This window comes from Bombina bombina, chromosome 3, assembly GCF_027579735.1.
Source record: "Bombina bombina isolate aBomBom1 chromosome 3, aBomBom1.pri, whole genome shotgun sequence".
NCBI lineage: Eukaryota > Metazoa > Chordata > Amphibia > Anura > Bombinatoridae > Bombina > Bombina bombina.
In genome coordinates this window covers 29,286,835-29,309,731 of record NC_069501.1, presented here as the reverse complement: position 1 = coordinate 29,309,731, position 22,897 = coordinate 29,286,835, and the positions used below count along the sequence as shown (strand labels likewise).

General features: G+C 43.3%; 1 protein-coding gene across 2 annotated transcripts in view; it reads right to left on the bottom strand.

Moving 5' to 3' along the window:
* The window catches only part of MAN1A2 (mannosidase alpha class 1A member 2), a 354,032-nt gene that overhangs the window by 92,614 nt on the left and 238,521 nt on the right, over window positions 1–22,897 (bottom strand). For both annotated transcript variants that reach the window (XM_053705763.1, XM_053705764.1), the window contains one exon: window positions 15,662–15,758. In XM_053705763.1, the coding sequence (XP_053561738.1) occupies window positions 15,662–15,758 (97 nt within the window). The remainder of the gene's footprint in view (window positions 1–15,661; window positions 15,759–22,897) is intronic.

The window sequence follows — 22,897 nt, the reverse complement described above, 5'->3', positions numbered from 1 at the left end:
GATCACCCAAGCAGAGCTGCTATATAGCTCCTCCCCTCACATGTCATATCCAGTCATTCGACCGAAACAAGACGAGAAAGGAGAAACTATAGGGTGCAGTGGTGACTGGAGTTTTAATTAAAATTTAGATCTGCCTTAAAGACAGGGCGGGCCGTGGACTGACTACACTACAAGAGAAATAATTTTATCAGGTAAGCATAAATTATGTTTTCTCTTGTTAAGTGTAGTCAGTCCACGGGTCATCCATTACTTATGGGATACCAATACCAAAGCTAAAGTACACGGATGATGAGAGGGACAAGGCAGGAACACTTAAACAGAAGGAACCACTGCCTGTAGAACCTTTCTCCCAAAAACAGCCTCCGAAGAAGCAAAAGTGTCAAATTTTGAAAATTTTGAAAAGGTATGAAGACCAAGTCGCAGCCTTGCAAATCTGTTCAACAGAGGCCTCATTCTTAAAGGCCCAGGTGGAAGCCACAGCTCTAGTGGAATGAGCTGTAATTCTTTCAGGGGGCTGCTGTCCAGCAGTCTCATAGGCTAAACGTATTATGCTACGGAGCCAAAAAGAGAGAGAGAGGTGGCCGAAGCCTTTTGGCCTCTCCTCTGTCCAGAATAAACGACAAACAGAGAAGAAGTTTGCCGAAAATTTTTAGTTGCCTGTAAATAGAACTTCAGGGCACGGACTACGTCCAGATTATGCAAAAGACGTTCCTTCTTTGAAGAAGGATTAGGACATAATGATGGAACAACAATCTCTTGATTGATATTCCTGTTAGAAACTATCTTAGGTAAAAACCCAGGTTTAGTACGCAGAACTACCTTGTCTGAATGAAAAATCAGATAAGGAGAATCACAATGTAAGGCAGATAACTCAGAGACTCTTCGAGCCGAGGAAATAGCCACCAAAAACAGAACTTTCCAAGACAACAGCTTAATATCAATGGAATGAAGGGGTTCAAACGGAACACCTTGAAGAACTTTAAGAACCAAGTTTAAGCTCCACGGCGGAGCAACAGTCTTAAACATAGGCTTAATCCTAGCTAAAGCCTGAACGTCTGGAACTTCTGCCAGACGTTTGTGTAAAAGAATAGGCAGAGCAGAAATCTGTCCCTTTAAGGAACTAGCAGATAAACCCTTTTCTAAACCCTCTTGTAGAAAAGACAATATCCTAGGAATCCTGACCTTACTCCATGAGTAACTCTTGGATTCACACCAATATAAATATTTACGCCATATCTTATGGTAAATTTTTCTGGTAACAGGTTTCCGAGCCTGTATTAATGTATCAATAACCGACTCCGAGAAACCACGCTTTGATAGAATCAAGCGTTCAATCTCCATGCAGTCAGTCTCAGAGAAATTAGGCTTGGATGGTTGAAAGGACCCTGAATTAGAAGGTCCTGCCTCAGAGGCAGAGACCATGGAGGACAGGACTACATGTCCACTAGGTCTGCATACCAGGTCCTGCGTGGCCACGCAGGTGCTATCAGAATCACCAATGCTCTCTCCTGTTTGATTCTGGCAATCAATCGAGGCAGCAACGGAAACGGAGGAAACACATAAGCCATCTTGAAAACCCAAGGGGCTGCTAGAGCATCTACCAGCACCGCTCCCGGGTCCCTGGATCTGGATCCGTAACAAGGAAGCTTGGCGTTCTGGCGAGACGCCATGAGATCCAGTTCTGGTTTGCCCCAACATCTGAATTAGGTGAGCAAAGACCTCCGGATGAAGTTCCCACTCCCCCGGATGAAAAGTCTGGCGACTTAGAAAGTCCGCCTCCCAGTTCTCCACGCCTGGGATGTGGATCGCTGACAGGTGGCAAGAGTGAGACTCTGCCCAGTGAATTATCTTGGAGACTTCTAACATCGCTAGGGAACTCCTGGTTCCCCCTTGATGGTTGATGTAAGCCACAGTCGTGATGTTGTCCGACTGAAATCTGATGAACCTCAGTGTTGCTAACTGAGGCCAAGCTAGAAGAGCATTGAATATTGCTCTTAACTCCAGAATATTTATTGGGAGGAGTTTCTCCTCCTGAGTCCACGATCCCTGAGCCTTCAGGGAGTTCCAGACTGCGCCCCAGCCCAGCAGGCTGGCATCTGTTGTTACAATCGTCCAATCTGGCCTGCGAAAAGTCATTCCTTTGGACAGATGAACCGGAGACAACCACCAGAGAAGAGAATCTCTGGCCTCCTGGTCCAGAGTCAGTAGAGGGGACAGATCTGAATAATCCCCATTCCACTGACTTAGCATGCATAATTGCAGCGGTCTGAGATGCAGGCGCGCAAAAGTCACTATGTCCATAGCCGTGACTATTAAGCCGATCACTTCCATGCACTGAGCTACTGATGGCCTTGGAATGGAATGAAGGACACGGCAAGCATTTAGAATCTTTGATAACCTGGACTCCGTCAGGTAAATCTTCTTCTCTACAGAATCTATCAGAGTCCCTAGAAAAGGAACCCTTGTGAGTGGTAACAGAGAACTCTTTTCCAAGTTCATTTTCCACCAATGCGACCTCAGAAATGCAAGAACTCTCTCTGTATGAGACTTTGCATTTTGAAAACTCGACGCTTGTATCAGAATGTCGTCTAGGTACGGAGCCACCGCTATGCCTCGCGGTCTTAGTACTGCCAGAAGTGAGCCCAGAACCTTTGTAAAAATTCTCGGGGCCGTAGCTAACCCAAAGGGAAGAGCTACAAACTGGTAATGCCCGTCTAGAAAGGCAAACCTTAGGTACCGATAATGATCCTTGTGAATCGGTATGTGAAGGTAGGCATCCTTTAAGTCCACTGTGGTCATATACTGACCCTCTTGGATCATGGGTAGGATGGTTCGAATAGTTTCCATTTTGAACGATGGAACTCATAGGAACTTGTTTAAGATCTTTAAGTCCAAGATTGGTCTGAAGGTCCCCTCTTTTTTGGGAACCACGAACAGATTTGAGTAAAACCCTTGCCCTTGTTCCGTTCGCGGAACTGGGTGGATCACTCCCATTACTAAGAGGTCTTGTACACATTGTAGAAATGCCTCTTTCTTTATTAGGTTCGTTGATAACCTTGACAGATGAAATCTCCCTTGTGGAGGAGAAGCTTTGAAGTCCAGAAGGTATCCCTGAGATATGATCTCCAACGTCCAGGGATCCTGGATATCTCTTGCCCAAGCCTGGGCGAAGAGAGAGAGTCTGCCCCCCACTAGATCCGTTTCCGGATAGGGGGCCCTTCCTTCATGCTGTCTTAGGGGCAGAAGTAGTCTTTCTGGCCTGCTTGCCCTTGTTCCAGGATTGGTTGCTTTTCCAACCCTGTCTGTAACGAGCAGCAGTTCCTTCCTGTTTTGGAGCGGAGGAAGTTGATGCTGCTCCTGCCTTGAAATTACGAAAGGCACGAAAATTAGACTGTTTGGCCTTTGATTTGGCCCTATCCTGAGGAAGGGAGTGACCCTTACCGGCCGTAATGTCAGCAATAATTTCTTTCAAACCGGGCCCGAATAGGGTTTGCCCTTTGAAAGGAATATTAAGCAATTTAGATTTAGAAGTCACATCTGCTGACCAGGATTTAAGCCATAGCGCTCTGCGCGCCTGGATGGCAAAACCGGGGTTCTTAGCCGTTAGTTTGGTTAAGTGCACAACGGCGTCCGAAACAAATGCATTAGCTAGCTTAAGTGCTTTAAGCTTGTTCATAATCTCATCCAATGGTGCTGTGCGAATGGCCTCTTCTAGAGACTCAAACCAGAAAGCCGCCGCAGCAGTGACGGGCGCAATGCATGCAAGGGGCTGTAATATAAAACCTTGTTGAACAAACATTTTCTTAAGGTATCCTTCTAATTTTTTATCCATTGGATCTGAGAAAGCACAACTATCCTCCACCGGGATAGTGGTGCGTTTAGCTAAAGTAGAAACTGCTCCCTCCACCTTAGGGACCGTCTGCCATAAGTCTCGTGTGGTAGCGTCTATTGGGAACATTTTTCTAAATATCGGAGGAGGGGAAAAGGGCACACCGGGTCTATCCCACTCCTTGCTAATAATCTCTGTAAGCCTTTTAGGTATAGGAAAAACGTCAGTACACACCGGCACCGCATAGTATTTATCCAGCCTACATAACTTCTCTGGGATCGCGACCGTGTCACAATCATTCAGAGCCGCTAACACCTCCCCTAGCAATACGCGGAGGTTCTCAAGCTTAAATTTAAAATTTGAAATTTCTGAATCAGGTCTCCCTGGATCAGATCCGTCACCCACAGAATGAAGCTCTCCGTCCTCATGTTCTGCAAATTGTGACGCAGTATCGAACATGGCTCTCGTGTCATCAGCGCGCTCTGTCCTTAACCCAGAGCTATCGCGCTTGCCTCTTAACTCAGGCAAATTAGATAATACTTCTTTCATAACATTAGCCATATCTTGTAAAGTGATTTGTAAGGGCCTTGATGTACTTGGCGCCACAACATCACGCACCTCCTGAGCGGGAGGCGCAGGTACTGACACGTGAGGAGAGTTAGGCGGCATAACTACCCCCTCGATGTCTGGTGATAATTTGTTTACCGGTAAAGATTGACCTTTATTTAAAGTAATATCAATACAATTGGTACACATATTTCTATTGGGCTCCACATTGGCTTTTAAACATAATGAACAAGCAGATTCATCTGTATCAGACATGTTTAAACAGACTAGCAATGAGGCTAGCAAGCCTGGAAATGTACTTTCAGAAAATTTTCCAGCAATGTGAAAAACGCTGCTGCGCTTTTAAAACACAAAAAGACAATTACAGTTGAAATAACAATGAACAAATTCAGTTATAGCAACCAAATTTTACATTAAATGTATGAAATCAGCAGAGGATTGCACCCACTAGCAACGGATGATTAACCCCCTAATACCCAAAAAACGGATAAACAAATTAACAGTTAACGTTTTTTATCACAGTCAAACACACTGTCACAGGTCTGCTGTGACTGATTACCTCCCTCAAATATAAATTTTGAAGACCCCTGAGCTCTCCGGAGACGTCTTGGATCAAGGAGGAAGAAACAGGAAGACTATGATTGAATTTTAACTGCGCAACAAGGCGCTAACACAAAGCCCCTCCCAGTCATATTACACAGTGGGAGACCAGCTATAACGGTTTCTATGCAGAAATATACGTTAGCCATGTGGAAAAAATCATGCCCAAAGAGATTTATCACCAAGTACCTCACAAAACGATTAACATGCCAGTAAACGTTTTTTAAAAAAACAACATTTCATATGTTGTGTAAAGTTATCACTAAGCCTGCTACCAGTCGCTTCTACTGCAGTTAAGGCTCATACATTATTACAGTATTACCAGTATTTTTTCAGTCAAAATCTATTCCATAGAAAATAACTCTACTGTGTATACATTTACCAGCCTGATACCAGTCGCTACTACTGCATTTTAGGCTGTACTTACAGCATATGGGTATCGGCAGTGTTTTCTTAGTCAATTCCATTCCTAGAAAATATTTTACTGCACATACCTCATTTGCAGGGGACCCCGCATGCTATTCCCTTTTCTGAAGTTACCCCACTCCTCAGAATGTGCGAGAACAGCCAGTGGATCTTAGTTACGTCTGCTAAGATCATAGAAAACGCAGGCAGATTCTTCTTCCAATACTGCCTGAGAGAAAAAACAGCACACTCCGGTGCCATTTAAAATAACAAACTTTTGATTGAAGAATAACAAATTAAAAAACTCCTAACTCCTCTCACGACCTCCTTCTTTGTTGAGTGTTGCAAGAGAATGACTGGGTATGACATGTGAGGGGAGGAGCTATATAGCAGCTCTGCTTGGATGATCCTCTTGCAACTTCCTGTTGGGAAGGAGAATATATCCCATAAGTAATGGATGACCCGTGGACTGACTACACTTAACAAGAGAAACACAATTTAAAATACAACACAGCAGTGTTATACAAGTGGATGAGGGGTATTCCAGTGACCCCCTAAAAACTGCATTGCGTTTCTCGGTTTAAAACCGTTTCCTCAGGCAGAAAGCTCCATTGGATCTCTATACACGGGTGAGCTGACGCACCTCTCCCCAATCTGCCAGCCTGCTTCTACCAGCACACGTGTGCTCAGCTTAAATGTGAGTACCCATTTGGGAATTTGTTTTAGTGAACACAATTACACTTTGAATGATCTGCACATGTAGTGCCTGTATTTGTGTTTCACTCCCTCTCAGTACTGCAGCACAAAAAAAAACTGTGGATGAGCTGCTACACCTGTCCAAATCTACAGCCTGTACCTACTAGCGCATAAGTGTGCTTATGTAATATGTGAGTACCCATTTGGCTTGATCTTTCATTATAATCTTTATATACCTGATGATACCACACGAGGCGCCCCTCTGTCTTCTTTCATTTTGCATAGCTTACCCGGACCTGTCGGTGAGGAGGAGGCAGCCAGCACCTGTCCCCTTGGATTTAAAGAGGACTTTGATACACTTAACGGTCAAAAGAGACATTTTATATATATATAGCAATACTCTATTCTATTGTTATTGTTGAAACATCTCCTGTATGCATGGATGTGTATATATATTTATTGCCAATATAGGACTGTATTAATCATATGATTAGTAAGATTTAAACTATTGAATACACATTCTATTTGCATATTGCTGCTTTTAGACCAGCGCCCCCTCCCTATAGTTAGGGTTCACGGACTATCACCCTCATTGTTGACTGTTAATTGTTATACGACTGTTTTGTGTGTAGATACAATTATCTTATCTATCTTTCAAGTACAGCTGACCAAGCTATTCTTCCTCCTCCCAACGCCCCGTGTGCTGGACGTACTAATTAACTGCACATCTACTTTTGCTAACCCTCCCCTCACCTCACTTTAATCAACCTTACCTCCTTTTCCCTCCCTTACCCCCTTTTTTTTTTTATCGCTCTCTCCAGGATGGCTGTACAGTTGAGTAGGTTTTATACACACAGTCTTACCTTTACTACAATCAATGCAAAAGGCCTTAATAACCCAGGTAAGAGATCCATCACTTTTAGAGAACTCAAAAGCCTACAAATCCATATTTTATTTCTCCAGGAAACACATTTCCGTAGAGGAAAGGAACCCAAGTGGTACAATACCCAGTTTCCCACCGCATTTTGTGCTTCAGGCACATCTAAGAAATGTGGGGTAGGCATCTTAATTCACAATTCAGTACCCCTCAAAATCACACACATTGAGAAAGACCCAGAGGGGCGGTTTATAATAGTATCAGGGATATTATATGATCACCCAATAACATTATCTACAGTATACGCCCCGAACATAAAGCAGCATAAGTTCAGCAAAACATTTTCTAAGGTCCTACTGGACCATGCTAAAGGTCCAGTGTTCCTAACTGGCGACTTTAATGTCCCTATTGAACCACGCTTAGACATGTCTAGTGGCTCAACCAGTGTACCCGATGCAGTGATCAAGTCGTTCAGGGCAACAATCACAGAACTAACTCTGCACGATGTATGGAGAACTATACACCCATCTAAAAAAAGATTTCACCTACTACTCCCCCCCCTATAACAAATACTCCCGAATTGATAATATTTTCATAGACACCACAGGGCTACATACGGTTAGCGCAATCAATATTGGTTCGATTTCTTGGTCGGATCACGCCCCCGTTACTTGTTCCGTACAATGGTCTGATATACCTCCCACAACCTATATTTGTAGGCTAGATGATACCCTTCTTGACCAACCATTAATCAAAATTGACCTCCAAAAATCACTGACAAACCACCTGACGCACAACACTCCAATGCACACATCCCTACCTAATATGTGGGAGGCCCACAAATGTGTCATGCGTGGTGAATTTTTGAAACACGCGGCAAGATTGCGAAAACAATATAGACTAAAACACCTGAACCTTCTACACACAATAGCAGCCCTAGAAAACAAACACAAAGGAGACCCACTTGATTTGGAAGTCGGGAAAGCATTAGCACGAGCTAGGTTAGATCTTAGGCAACACCTCATGGAGACCTACCGTCGCAAGATGCTGTCAATTAAACAACAATACTAGGAAGGGGGAAACAAGGCCTGTATATTACTAGCCTGGTCGATACGTAGAAAACAGCTTAAATCACATATACACTATATTAAAACAACAGATGGAACCATACTGAAAAGTAACAAAGGGATTGCTAATGCGTTCACTACATACTACACAGCGTTATATAATATCACTGACAAAACAAACACCCAAACACAATATCTAGATAAAAAACAGGCTAGAGACAGATACCTAGCCTCAATAGATCTACCAAGACTAGACAATTCAGACACCAACAAATTTGATGCTCCAATAAACACTAGAGGAACTAAATCAGGCAATTAAAGACCTGCCAAACGGTAAAAGCCCAGGGCCCGATGGACTAACCCCGAAATACTACAAGACATTCATCAAGTCCCTAGCGCCAAAAATGCTACAACTTTTTAATGACTTGATAGAGAACCCCCATCTTAGTCCCTCCATGCTAGAGGCTCACATTACTGTGATACAGAAGCCTGGCAAACCACCAACAATGACAGAAAACTATAGACCCCTATCTTTATTGAATTCAGATATTAATATCCTAGATAAAATTCTATCTAATTGCCTAAATAAGCATTTGCCGGGCTTGGTCTCAACAGAGCAGGTGGGCTTTGTGCCTGGCAGAGAGGCTAGGGACAACACCTGTAAAGTGATACAATTAGTCCAGTATGCCCGTTTGCAGGCAGTACCTGCGGCCCTTTTTTCGACAGATGCCCATATTTTTTGGCGCCAAAAATGATGCCCACATTTTTTGGCGCCAAAAATCGTCTGTAACACACATTGGTCAAAAAATGACGCAACCATGTGAAAACTTCCGGCGTCAACTATGGCGCCGGAAATGACGAAATTTTGCGCCAAAAAAGTTCGCACAAGAATGACGCAATAGATTGAAGCATTTTCTGCACCCGCGAGCCTAACAGCCCACAAGGAAAAAAGTAAATTTGAAATTTTTTGAAGGTAAGAAAAAATATTTATTCATATACATTTTCCCAAAAATAATTAAACTGACAGTCTGAAAGAAGGAATACTGATTATCCTGAATCATGGCAAATATAAGTTTAAAACATATATTTAGAACTTTACATATAAAGTGCCCAACCATAGCTTAGAGTGTCATAAATAAAATAAGACTTACTTACCCTAAGACACTCATCTACATATAGTAGATAGCCAAACCAGTACCGAAACAAGAATCAGTAGAGGTAATGGTATATAAGAGTATATCGTCGATCTGAAAAGGGAGGTAGGAGAAGAAATCTCTACGACCGATAACAGAGAACCTATGAAATAGATCCCCTAGAGGAAGACCATTGTATTCAAATAGGCAATACTCTCTTCACATCCCTCTGACATTCACTGCACTCTGAGAGGAAAACCGGGCTTCAGCCTGCTGCAAAGCGCATATCAACGTAGAATCTAGCACAGACTTACTTCACCACCTCCATGGGAGGTAAAGTTTGTAAAACTGAATTGTGGGTGTGGTGAGGGGTGTATTTATAGGCATTTTAAGGTTTGGGAAACTTTGCCCCTCCTGGTAGGAATGTATATCCCATACGTCACTAGCTCATGGACTCTTGCTAATTACATGAAAGAAATAAAGTTTCCCTTTAAGTGACGTCATCCAAGATGGTGTCCCTTACATTCCGACTGGCTGATAGAATTCTATCAGCCAATAGGAATTAAAGGGTAAAAAAAATCCTATTGGCTGTTGCAATCAGCCAAAAGGAATGAGCTTGCATTCTATTGGCCGATTGGATCAGCCAATACGATGATCCTCTATAGGCTTACTATATGGTAGACCTATCACGCTATTATCCATATATACCCCTAACACTAAACAATCAACCTTTATCAAAACGGTGACTATCCTCATTTTAGAACACCAAAAAAGTATTTTATGGATATGTAAAGATCTTAATATGCCTCTAAATCCCATACTGGACTGCTCATCCACTAATTCTTCAGTCCATATTTCACAATTAACACGCACACATGCACAATTGAAACAACTGACAGTACATGACCTGTAGATAACCCATTACCCAAAAAATGAAGACTATACATTTTACGCATACCCATATAAACAATACTCAATAATTGACTACATTTTCCCAGATGTCACAGGCCTATCTTAATTCACCTCAACCCAAATTACACCTATTACAGGGTCAGACCATGCGTCTGTTCTCTGCTCCCTAACATGGCCATTAAAACCAATTCACGATTGTATCTGGAAACTAAACGAACAAATTATCACAGACCCTATAATAACCCAACAAATCTCACAATCCATATCAGAATACTTTATTACATAACACACCAGAAATATCTCCATTAAATGTCTGGGAAGCCCACAAATGGGTGATAAGGGGATTTTTTAGGAACCACAAACAGATTGGAGTAGAACCCCTGCCCCTGTTCTGTTTTCGGAACTGGGCAGATCACTCCCATGGTATATAGGTCTTCTAAACAGCGTAAGAACGCCTCTCTTTTTGTCTGGTTTACAGACAATTGAGAAATATGGAATCTTCCCCTTGGAGGAGAATCTTTGAAATCTAGAAGATACCCCTGGGTTACGATTTCTAAAGCCCCGGAGTCCTGAACGTCTCTTGCCCAAGCCTGAGAAAAGAGAAAGTCTGCCCCCTACTAGATCCGGTCCCGGATCGGGGGCTACCCCTTCATGCTGTCTTGGTGGCAGCAGCGGGCTTCTTGGCCTGTTTACCCTTGTTCCAAGTCTGGTTAGGTCTCCAGACTGACTTGGATTGAGCAAAATTCCCCTCTTGCTTTGCAGCAGGGGAAGAGGTAGAGGGACTACCTTTGAAGTTTCGAAAGGAACGAAAATTATTTTGTTTGGTCCTCATCTTATTTGTCTTATCCTGAGGAAGGGCATGACCTTTCCCTCCAGTGATGTCTGAAATGATCTCTTTCAGTTCAGGCCCGAATAGGGTCTTACCCTTGAAAGGGATGGCTAAAAGCTTAGATTTTGATGACACATCAGCAGACCGGGACTTAAGCCATAACACTCTACGCGCTAAAATGGCAAAACCTGAATTCTTTGCCGCTAATTTAGCCAGTTGAAAAGCGGCATCTGTAATGAAAGAATTAGCTAGCTTGAGAGCCCTAATTCTATCCAGAATATCATCTAATGGGGTCTCAACCTGAAGAACCAAAAAGAAGCTGCAGTAGTTACAGGAACAATGCACGCTATAGGTTGCAGAAGAAAACCCTGATGAATAAATATTTTCTTTAGAAGACCCTCTAATTTTTTATCCATAGGATCTTTGAAAGCACAACTGTCCTCAATAGGTATAGTTGAACGCTTAGCAAGGAAAGAAATAGCTCCCTCCACCTTAGGGACCGTCTGCCATGAGTCCCGCATGGTGTCTGATATGGGAAACATTTTCTTAAAAGTAGGAGGGGGAGCGAACGGAATACCTGGTCTATCCCACTCCTTAGTAACAATGTCCGAAAACCTCTTAGGGACCAGAAAAACATCAGTGTAGGCAGCAACCTCTAGAAATCTGTCCATTTTACACAATTTCTCTGGAACTACAATAGGGTCACAATCATCCAGAGTCACTAAAACCTCCCTGAGCAATAAGCGGAGGTGTTCTAGTCTGAAGGAACATCTTTCCTGAATCAGAAATCTCTCCCTCAGACAGCAAATCCCTCACCCCCAACTCAGAACATTGTGAGGGTACATCGGATATGGCTAATAAAGCGTCAGAGGGCTCAGCATTTGTTCTCACACCAGACCTACTGCGCTTCCCCTGCAACCCAGGCAGCTTAGATAAAACCTCTGTGAGGGTAGTATTCATAACTGCGGCCATATCTTGCAGGGTGAAAGAATTAGACGCACTAGAAGAACTTGGCGTCGCTTGTGCGGGCGTTAATGGTTGTGACACTTGGGGAGAATTAGATGGCATAACCTGATTCCCTTCTGACTGAGAATCAACCTGCGACATACTTTTAGTAGCTAAAATATGTTCTTTGCAATTTATTGACCTTTCAGTGCATGAGGGACACATTCTAAGTGGGGCTTCCACAATGGCTTCTAAACATATTGAACAATGACTTTCCTCAATGTCAGACATGTTGAACAGGCTAGTAATGACTACAGACAAGCATGAAAACACTTTATTTAGTGAAAAAAATAACAATCTTAAAAACCGGTACTGCGCCTTTAAGAGAAAAAAAGCATACACGTTCTGCAAAACTGCTTTAATATGCACCAAATTTTTTCAAATTTTTCATAGCAGACTCAATATGTGTAGTTAAGTTTGCCCCACAAGGAAATTTAACATTTAACCCTTTAATGTGCAAACCAAATTGAAATTAAGGCCTAAATCCGGAAAAAACTACCCCCAGCACCTTGCCACAGCACTGCTGTGGCGCCTACCTGCCGTTAGGGATAGTAAATATGGGGTTAAAGCTTCGATTTTGCCCAAAACATCCACAAGGGCCCTAAGAAGTTGGAACTTGCTGCATGAAAACTGTGCATCTGAGGCGTGAAAATAGGCCCCGCCCATCTCACTCGATGTCACTACAGCCTCAAAGAACCGCACCAGAGCGGTTTTAAACTAGCCATGTGGGTTCTGAGACTCAAAAAATAAGCCAAGTGTACCCTCAATAAAGTTGCCCAAAAAACGTTATTGCCCACAAAACGTTAACAGCACTCCCAGTTCATAAAACGTTTGCCCACAAACATTCAAAACTCAGTGTCAACCATTTTTGTAATTAGCCCTTTATACAAGCTTAGTAATACCTTTCTATAGCTCTTAGGATTACTGCTTACCCTTACCCTCATGGGGATACTGTCAGCCTTTCTGAAATACACAGTCTCTCCAGAAAAAATGACTGAACATACCTCACTGCTATATAGCATGAAAACGTTCCTCACACTGAAGTTTTTTGTACCCCTCAGCCTCTGTGGGAACAGCACTGGATCTTAGTTACAAATGCTCAGATCATCATCCTCCAGGCAGAAGTCTTCATCCATCTGCTGCCTGAGAGTAAATAGTACACACCGGTACCATTTAAAACAAAAAACTCTTGCTTGAAGAAAATAAAAACTAATATTTTATCACCTCTTTCACTTTACCCTTCCTAGTACTTAGAGTAGGCAAAGAGAATGACTGGGGGTGGAGCTAAGGGAGGAGCTATATAGACAGCTCTGCTGTGGTGCTCTTTGCCACTTCCTGTTAGCAGGAGGATAATATTCCACAAGTAAAGGATAAATCCGTGGACTCGTACCTTATAGAAGAAATATGTATTCTAGAAATGGTTAATAGACCATTAACCATTTTTGAAAATCTCTGTACAAGACCCCCTCCACTAACACACATCCTTTCAACAATCTAAAAAATACTGACATTTAACCCATCGGGATATATACCCCCTTCCTAGAAAAATGGGAAGAAGAACTAGGTATAGTAATACTGCCACAAACTAGCGTATCTATTTTCCAAAATGTCATCAAAACCTCAATCTCTCTTTCAATACAAGAAATCAATTTTAAATACTACACAGGCGGTATCTCACTCCAACCAAACTACAACACCTATACCAGGGGTCAGCAACCTTCGGCTCCCAGATGTTTTGGAACTACATTTCCCACGATGCTGAGACACCCTTTAGGCTATCTGAGCATCATGGGAAATGTAGTTACAAAACATCTGGGAGCCGAAGGTTGCTGACCCCTGACCTATACCATAACAAATCTAAACATTGTTGGAGATGCGGACATGGACATGGCAATATGGCCCACATGTGGTGGTGGTGGTGCAATACTATCCAGAATTTCTGGAGAACTATCATAGGAGAAAAAGAAAAAATATTAGATACTCAGTTACCTCTAGACCCTCTAACATGGCTTTTAAATAAGCCTCCTAAAATCAAAACCAAGCACTACCTTAAATTATTGTACATTATGATTAATAGCGCCAAATACCTTCTAGCTAAAAACTGGAAAGTAAGGAAGCCCCTTCCATAACAATATGGACACATAGGGTTTCAGAAATAGAAACATACTATTATATAAAAAATGCTAAAATGGACAGGTTTGCAGAAATTATGTATTTATGGGAACAATACCTTAAAGGGATAGTAAACCCCCAAATTTTCTTTTATGATTCAGATAGAATATACAATTTTAAACAACTTTCCAATTTAAATTTTCTTCATTCTCTTGTTATCCATTGCTGAAGGGACAGCCTTGCACAAGTGACAGGAAGCTGAAAATATCTATTGAGCCAATCACAAGAGACACATATCTGCAGACACCAATTAGCAGCAGCTCCCACTAGTGTATGATATGTGCGTATTCATTTTTTAGCAAAGGATACTAAGAGAACAAAGCACATTTGAAAATGGAAGTGAATTTAAAAGTGTCTTAAAATGACACGCTCTCTGAATCATGCAAGTTTAATTTTGACTTTCCTATCCCTTTGACAGATAAATACTCACTTATAAAAAGTTACAGTAGATCCGTTTAATGATTGCTAATAACTTTACATGAACACAAACCATTCGCTTTGTATCTAGATATATAAATGAAATACATAGGATTAGCTGGGTTTGCTCTACAAAATTGGATGAGTCGTCAACCATCTTTTATACATTATTATTATCGGTTATTTGTAGAGCGCCAACAGAACATAAAGCAAACTATTATAAGTCAGTACTAAGCAGTAATTTCACCCTTTTCTTTCTTTAACCCCCATAAAAGGTCTTAGAAATGTAAATGTAATTTCATAAGAAAGTTTTCTTTTTTCATATTCCTTGACAGTATGATTATCTTGTAAAACATTACAGATTGTTATTTATTGTTCATGGAAGCTGCGCCTTCCACATTGTAATTTGATTTAAACTGAATAAAATCGGTTGTAAAAAAAAATAAAAAATAGAAAGGTAATTTGATAGACGGGGTTTGTTTTTCCTAGGTGCCTGTGCGCCACTGGCGTCTAAATTCTACATCTTCCCACATTGCCCAAAGCTCTGATGACAGAGCACCTCCCGCAGCTGGATAAATCTGATGTTGCAGGTGGTTTGGTAGAGTAAGTCCCAAAGTTTATGTTCATGAGCCACATGCTTGTGTGTGCATTCCTAGTTCATAACAGGGTGCGCGCTCCTGATCTGACCAGGTGTCCGCGTGCACGCCCGCGAACTGACAGGGTGCGCGCCCCAATCTAACAGGGTGCCCGCCCCAATCTAACAGGGTGCTCGCCCCAATCTAACAGGGCGTGTACCAATCTAACAGGGCGCGCACCAAACTAACAGGGCGTGTACCAATCTAACAGGGCGCGTACCAATCTAAACGGGTGCGTGTGTGCGCACCCCGATCTAACAGGACGCGTGTTTGTGCGTACTAATCTAACAGGGCACGTACCAATCTAACAGGGTGCGTGTGCGGGTACCAATCTAACAGCGCTCGTACCAATCTAACAGGGTGCGTGTACAAATCTAACAGGGTATGTACCAATCTAACAGGGTGACCAGGACAATGAAAAGGGTGTCTGCATGACAGAGAAGAGTTAATGCAGGGGTCTTCAAAAGGACAACACATTGAAAAATAGAAACAATATCAGAGACTTAAGAATGCTTACCAAATATATTGGTGGAGTGGCCCTTCCTTGCGATGGGTTTGAGCTCATTGTGGCCCCAGCCGTACTGTTTGTAATTATCCCATGCATGTTTCATCATCTGTGGGAATAGAACTACGTCAGATTATACAAATACACATGATTATAAGAAAGACTTGCAGGATTATGTTCTGCTACTGATGAGTTAGGAAGATATGCCCAGCCCTGCTGCACTGTAGAACAAGAGGATGGTGAAGTATTAGCGCACAGGAAAGGCACAGTAGCTGAGTATTAATAAGACTTTCTGAACAAGAAAGTGTAGCTTGATGTTAAATATTGCTCTTTATTAGTCAGGAAAAAATGATTTGTCTGCTCAGTGATAAACCGCTAACTTTCTTACTTAGATTTGCAGCCTTAGTTCAGTGAACACATGGGTTTCTGTTAGATTGTGCTAAACTGGTCCCAGCCTCTAGTTTCCATAAGTGAAAAGATTATTTTATTTCGTATAAACCAAGTGGCGATAATTAGGCCTCATGAGGAGCCGGCCAAGGAGTAAGTGCTATGTATGATGGTCGGGCTTACACATGGGCCCAGTGCCCTCTCTTCTCTTATTTAGAGGCTGCTAATGACAGCCAGCTGGCAGCAGCTTTCCCAAGCCTCATGTTGTGCTAGAAAGAAAAGCTCTTAATTGCAATTAGACTGAGCTATGAATGCTTGGCAAAGAAACAAGACATCTATTAGGTGCCACAGGGGGAGCACCGGGTCAGGAGGTCTGATGGGGAGAAGGGAGTAGCGAGAGAAAGCAACAATATGGACTGAAGAGAGAGAAGTGTGAAGTTGGCAAAACAAGAGGGTAGATGAGGGGGCACAAGCACTAGAGAGGGTGGGCAAGGACCAGGGGGCATTGATCTAGCTGCACAGTTGCTTAAGAGTGTGATTTCTAGAAGGCACTCATGCCATACTGCCCTGATTATTGCAAAAGAGCACGGTGCCACAATAATCGGATCTGTCATACTGAGCACATCATCAACCGTGACAGTAAAACAACATAGAAAACTAAATGAAAATGTGCCCAGGTGACTGTCAGTCCGTCAGCAGCCAGGAGATGGCAAACAAATGGAACAGCAAGTGAGAATGTGTTGGGGAGAGTGAGCGAATACATTACTGATAGGATGGTGACATTACAATCACAACATAATGCAGCTGTATTCTAGACCAGGTGGCAATGACAGGACACAAAAAGTATCCGGCTGACACACTGCCCCAGTGACCAGGTAATAGCAAGTAGTTAGGCACTAGACGAGTCACTGTGTGTCAGCGTCTAGATGCACGGTAGCTAATTGTCTAGAACAACCATAACAATAATATTGTCTGAAATCAAGTAACGCAGTAACAATGCAATATTAAACACCTGACAAGGAGGGTCACAAAAGGTGCGGTAGCAAGGTCTTTCACAGTACATACACTGTCAACACACGCACCCTCACTACACCTTGCCATGTATGGTGCCCTAAGCACTACAAAAGAACCCCTGCCATGTACTCTCCCCTGCACTTCAATAGTGGGGTCCTTACAAGCAGGAAAATGCAATATTTACACTCTCTGTACCTGGCCATGTTTGGTCCCCTGAGTACCACTAGCAGACCCTTGCGCCATGTACTCTCCCCTGCATAAGACTAGTGGGGTCCTCACTGGGCTATACTAGCAGGAACAATGCAATATATGCATTCTCTGTACCAGGCCATGTACTCTCCGCTGCATAAGACTAGTGGGGTCCTCACTGGGCTATACTAGCAGGAACAATGCAATATATGCATTCTCTGTACCAGGCCATGTACTCTCCCCTGCATAAGACTAGTGGGGTCCTTACTGGGCTTTACTAGCAGGAACAATGTAATATATGCACTCTCTGTACCAGGCCATGTACTCTCCCCTGCATAAGACTAGTGGGGTCCTTACTGGGCTTTACTAGCAGGAACAATGTAATATATGCACTCTCTGTACCAGGCCATGTACTCTCCCCTGCATAAGACTAGTGGGGTCCTTACTGGGCTTTACTAGCAGGAACAATGTAATATATGCACTCTCTGTACCAGGCCATGTACTCTCCCCTGCATAAGACTAGTGGGGTCCTCACTGGGCTATACTAGCAGGAACAATGCAATATATGCACTCTCTGTACCAGGCCATGTACTCTCCCCTGCATAAGACTAGTGGGGTCCTCACTGGGCTATACCAGCAGGAACAATGTAATATATGCACTCTCTGTACCAGGCCATGTACTCTCCCCTGCATAAGACTAGTGGGGTCCTCACTGGGCTATACTAGCAGGAACAATGTAATATATGCCCTCTCTGTACCAGGCCATGTTCGGTCCCCTGAGTACCACTAGCAGACCCTTGCGCCATGTACTCTCCCCTGCATAAGACTAGTGGGGTCCTCACTGGGCTATACTAGCAGGAACAATGCAATATATGCATTCTCTGTACCAGGCCATGTACGGCCCACCCTGAGCACCACTAGGGGACCCTTGCCATGTACTCTCCCCTGTATAAGACTAGTGGGGTCTTCTCTGGGCTTTACTAGCAAGAACAATGCAATAACATAATTTATGCTTACCTGATACATTTCTTTCTTTCCGGATCTGGTAAGTCCACGGAATCATCAATTACTAGTGGGAATATGACTCCTGGCCAGCAGGAGGCGGCAAAGAGCAAAACAGAAAAGCTGCTATATATGTCACTTCCCTTACCCATAATCCCCAGTCATTCGGCTGAAGGAAAAATGGAAAAAGAAGATAACACAAAAGTGTAGAGGTGCCTGAGGTTTTAGAAAAAATAAATGTCTTAAATAAAGGGTGGACAATGCTAGTAGAAATAGTTGAGCGCTATAAGCACTGTTTAAAATATTTTAAGTGTTTTAAAAACATAATTTATGCTTACCTGATAAATTCCTTTCTTCTGTTGTGTGATCAGTCCACGGGTCATCATTACTTCTGGGATATAACTCCTCCCCAACAGGAAATGCAAGAGGATTCACCCAGCAGAGCTGCATATAGCTCCTCCCCTCTACGTCAGTCCCAGTCATTCGACCAAGAATCAACGAGAAAGGAGTAACCAAGGGTGAAGTGGTGACTGGAGTATAATTTAAAAGATATCTACCTGCCTTAAAACAGGGCGGGCCGTGGACTGATCACACAACAGAAGAAAGGAATTTATCAGGTAAGCATAAATTATGTTTTCTTCTGTTATGTGTGATCAGTCCACGGGTCATCATTACTTCTGGGATACCAATACCAAAGCAAAAGTACACGGATGACGGGAGGGATAGGCAGGCTCATTATATAGAAGGAACCACTGCCTGAAGAACCTTTCTCCCAAAAATAGCCTCCGAAGAAGCAAAAGTGTCAAATTTGTAAAATTTGGAAAAAGTATGAAGCGAAGACCAAGTTGCAGCCTTGCAAATCTGTTCAACAGAGGCCTCATTCTTAAAGGCCCAAGTGGAAGCCACAGCTCTAGTGGAGTGAGCTGTAATTCTTTCAGGAGGCTGCTGCCCAGCAGTCTCATAGGCTAAACGTATTATGCTACGAAGCCAAAAAGAGAGAGAGGTAGCAGAAGCTTTTTGACCTCTCCTCTGTCCAGAGTAAACGACAAACAAGGAAGAAGTTTGGCGAAAATCTTTAGTTGCCTGCAAGTAGAACTTGAGGGCACGAACTACATCCAGATTGTGTAGAAGACGTTCCTTCTTTGAAGAAGGATTTGGACACAAGGATGGTACAACAATCTCTTGATTGATGTTCCTGTTAGTGACTACCTTAGGTAAGAACCCAGGTTTAGTACGCAGAACTACCTTGTCTGAGTGAAAAATCAGATAAGGGGAATCACAATGTAAGGCTGATAACTCAGAGACTCTTCGAGCCGAGGAAATAGCCATTAAAAACAGAACTTTCCAAGATAACATTCTTATATCAATGGAATGAAGGGGTTCAAACGGAACACCCTGTAAAACGTTAAGAACTAAGTTTAAACTCCATGGTGGAGCAACAGCTTTAAATACAGGCTTGATCCTAGCTAAAGCCTGACAAAAGGACTGGACGTCTGGATTTTCTGACAGACGTCTGTGTAACAAGATGGACAGAGCTGAAATCTGTCCCTTTAATGAACTAGCTGATAAACCCTTTTCTAAACCTTCTTGTAGAAAGGACAATATCCTAGCGATCCTAACCTTACTCCAGGAGTAACCTTTGGATTCGCACCAGTATAGGTATTTCCGCCATATTTTATGGTAAATCCTTCTGGTAACAGGCTTCCTAGCCTGAATCAGGGTATCAATAACCGACTCAGAAAAACCACGTTTTGATAAAATCAAGCGTTCAATTTCCAAGCAGTCAGCTTCAGAGAAGTTAGATTTTGGTGTTTGAATGGACCCTGTATCAGAAGGTCCTGTCTTAGAGGTAGAGACCAAGGCGGACAGGATGACATGTCCACCAGATCTGCATACCAAGTCCTGCGTGGCCATGCAGGTGCTATTAGAATTACTGATGCTCTCTCCTGTTTGATTTTGGCAATCAATCGAGGAAGCAGCGGGAAGGGTGGAAACACATAAGCCATCCTGAAGTTCCAAGGTGCTGTCAAAGCATCTATCAGAACTGCTCCCGGATCCCTGGATCTGGACCCGTAGCGATGAAGTTTGGCGTTCTGGCGAGACGCCATGAGATCTATCTCTGGTTTGCCCCAACGTCGAAGTATTTGGGCAAAGATCTCCGGATGAAGTTCCCACTCCCCCGGATGAAAAGTCTGGCGACTCAAGAAATCCGCCTCCCAGTTCTCCACTCCCGGGATGTGGATTGCTGACAGGTGGCAAGAGTGAGACTCTGCCCAGCGAATTATCTTTGATACTTCCATCATTGCTAGGGAGCTTCTTGTCCCTCCCTGATGGTTGATGTAAGCTACAGTCGTGATGTTGTCCGACTGAAACCTGATGAACCCCCGAGTTGTTAACTGGGGCCAAGCCAGAAGGGCATTGAGAACTGCTCTCAATTCCAGAATGTTTATTGGAAGGAGACTCTCCTCCTGATTCCATAGTCCCTGAGCCTTCAGAGAATTCCAGACAGCGCCCCAACCTAGTAGGCTGGCGTCTGTTGTTACAATTGTCCAGTCTGGCCTGCTGAATGGCATCCCCCTGGACAGGTGTGGCCGATGAAGCCACCATAGAAGAGAATTTCTGGTCTCTTGATTCAGATTCAGAGTAGGGGACAAATCTGAGTAATCCCCATTCCACTGACTTAGCATGCATAATTGCAGCGGTCTGAGGTGTAGACGTGCAAAAGGTACTATGTCCATTGCCGCTACCATTAAGCCGATCACCTCCATGCATTGAGCTACTGACGGGTGTTGAATGGAATGAAGGACGCGGCATGCATTTTGAAGCTTTGTTAACCTGTCTTCTGTCAGGTAAATCTTCATTTCTACAGAATCTATAAGAGTCCCCAAGAATGGAACTCTTGTGAGAGGAAAAAGAGAACTCTTCTTTTCGTTCACCTTCCATCCATGCGACCTTAGAAATGCCAGAACTAACTCTGTATGAGACTTGGCAGTTTGAAAGCTTGAAGCTTGTATTAGAATGTCGTCTAGGTACGGAGCTACCGAAATCCCTCGCGGTCTTAGTACCGCTAGAAGGGCACCCAGAACCTTTGTGAAGATTCTTGGAGCCGTAGCCAGTCCGAATGGAAGAGCTACAAACTGGTAGTGCCTGTCTAAGAAGGCAAACCTTAGGTACCGGTGATGATCTTTGTGGATCGGTATGTGAAGGTAAGCATCCTTTAAATCCACTGTGGTCATGTACTGACCCTCTTGGATCATGGGTAAGATTGTCCGAATAGTTTCCATTTTGAACGATGGAACTCTTAGGAATTTGTTTAGAATCTTTAAATCTAAGATTGGCCTGAAAGTTCCCTCTTTTTTGGGAACCACAAACAGGTTTGAGTAGAACCCTTGTCCTTGTTCCGACCGTGGAACCGGATGGATCACTCCCATTAATAACAGATCTTGTACTCAGCGTAGAAACGCTTCTTTCTTTATCTGGTTTGTTGACAACCTTGACAGATGAAATCTCCCTCTTGGGGGAGATAATTTGAAGTCTAGAAGGTATCCCTGAGATATGATCTCTAGAGCCCAGGGATCCTGAACATCTCTTGCCCAGGCCTGGGCAAAGAGAGAGAGTCTGCCCCCCACTAGATCCGGTCCCGGATCGGGGGCTCTCGGTTCATGCTGTCTTTGGGGCAGCAGCAGGTTTCCTGGCCTGCTTGCTCTTGTTCCAGGACTGGTTAGGCTTCCAGCCTTGCCTGTAACGAGCAACAGCTCCTTCCTGTTTTGGTGCAGTGGAGGTTGATGCTGCTCCTGTTTTGAAATTCCGAAAGGGACGAAAATTAGACTGTCTAGCCTTAGCTTTGGCTTTGTCTTGAGGTAGGGCGTGGCCCTTACCACCTGTAATGTCAGCGATAATTTCTTTCAAACCGGGCCCAAATAAAGACTGCCCCTTGAAAGGTATATTAAGTAATTTGGACTTAGAAGTCACATCAGCTGACCAGGATTTTAGCCACAGCGCCCTACGTGCCTGTATGGCGAATCCTGAGTTCTTAGCCGTGAGTTTAGTTAAATGTACTACGGCCTCCGAAATGAAAGAATTAGCTAGTTTAAGGACTCTAAGCCTGTCCGTAATGTCGTCTAGCGTAGATGAACTAAGGTTCTCTTCCAGCGACTCAATCCAAAATGCTGCCGCAGCCGTAATCGGCGCGATACATGCAAGGGGTTGTAATATAAAACCTTGTTGAACAAACATTTTCTTAAGGTAACCCTCTAACTTTTTATCCATTGGATCTGAAAAAGCACAGCTATCCTCCACCGGGATAGTGGTACGCTTAGCTAAAGTAGAAACTGCTCCCTCCACCTTGGGGACCGTCTGCCATAAGTCCCTAGTGGTGGCGTCTATTGGGAACATCTTTCTAAATATTGGAGGGGGTGAGAACGGCACACCGGGTCTATCCCACTCCTTAGTAACAATTTCAGTTAGTCTCTTAGGTATAGGAAAAACGTCAGTACTCGCCGGGTACCGCAAAGTATTTATCCAACCTACACAGTTTCTCTGGTATTGCAACGGTGTTACAATCGTTAAGAGCTGCTAAGACCTCCCCTAGTAATACACGGAGGTTCTCCAATTTAAATTTAAAATTTGAAATATCTGAGTCCAATTTGTTTGGAT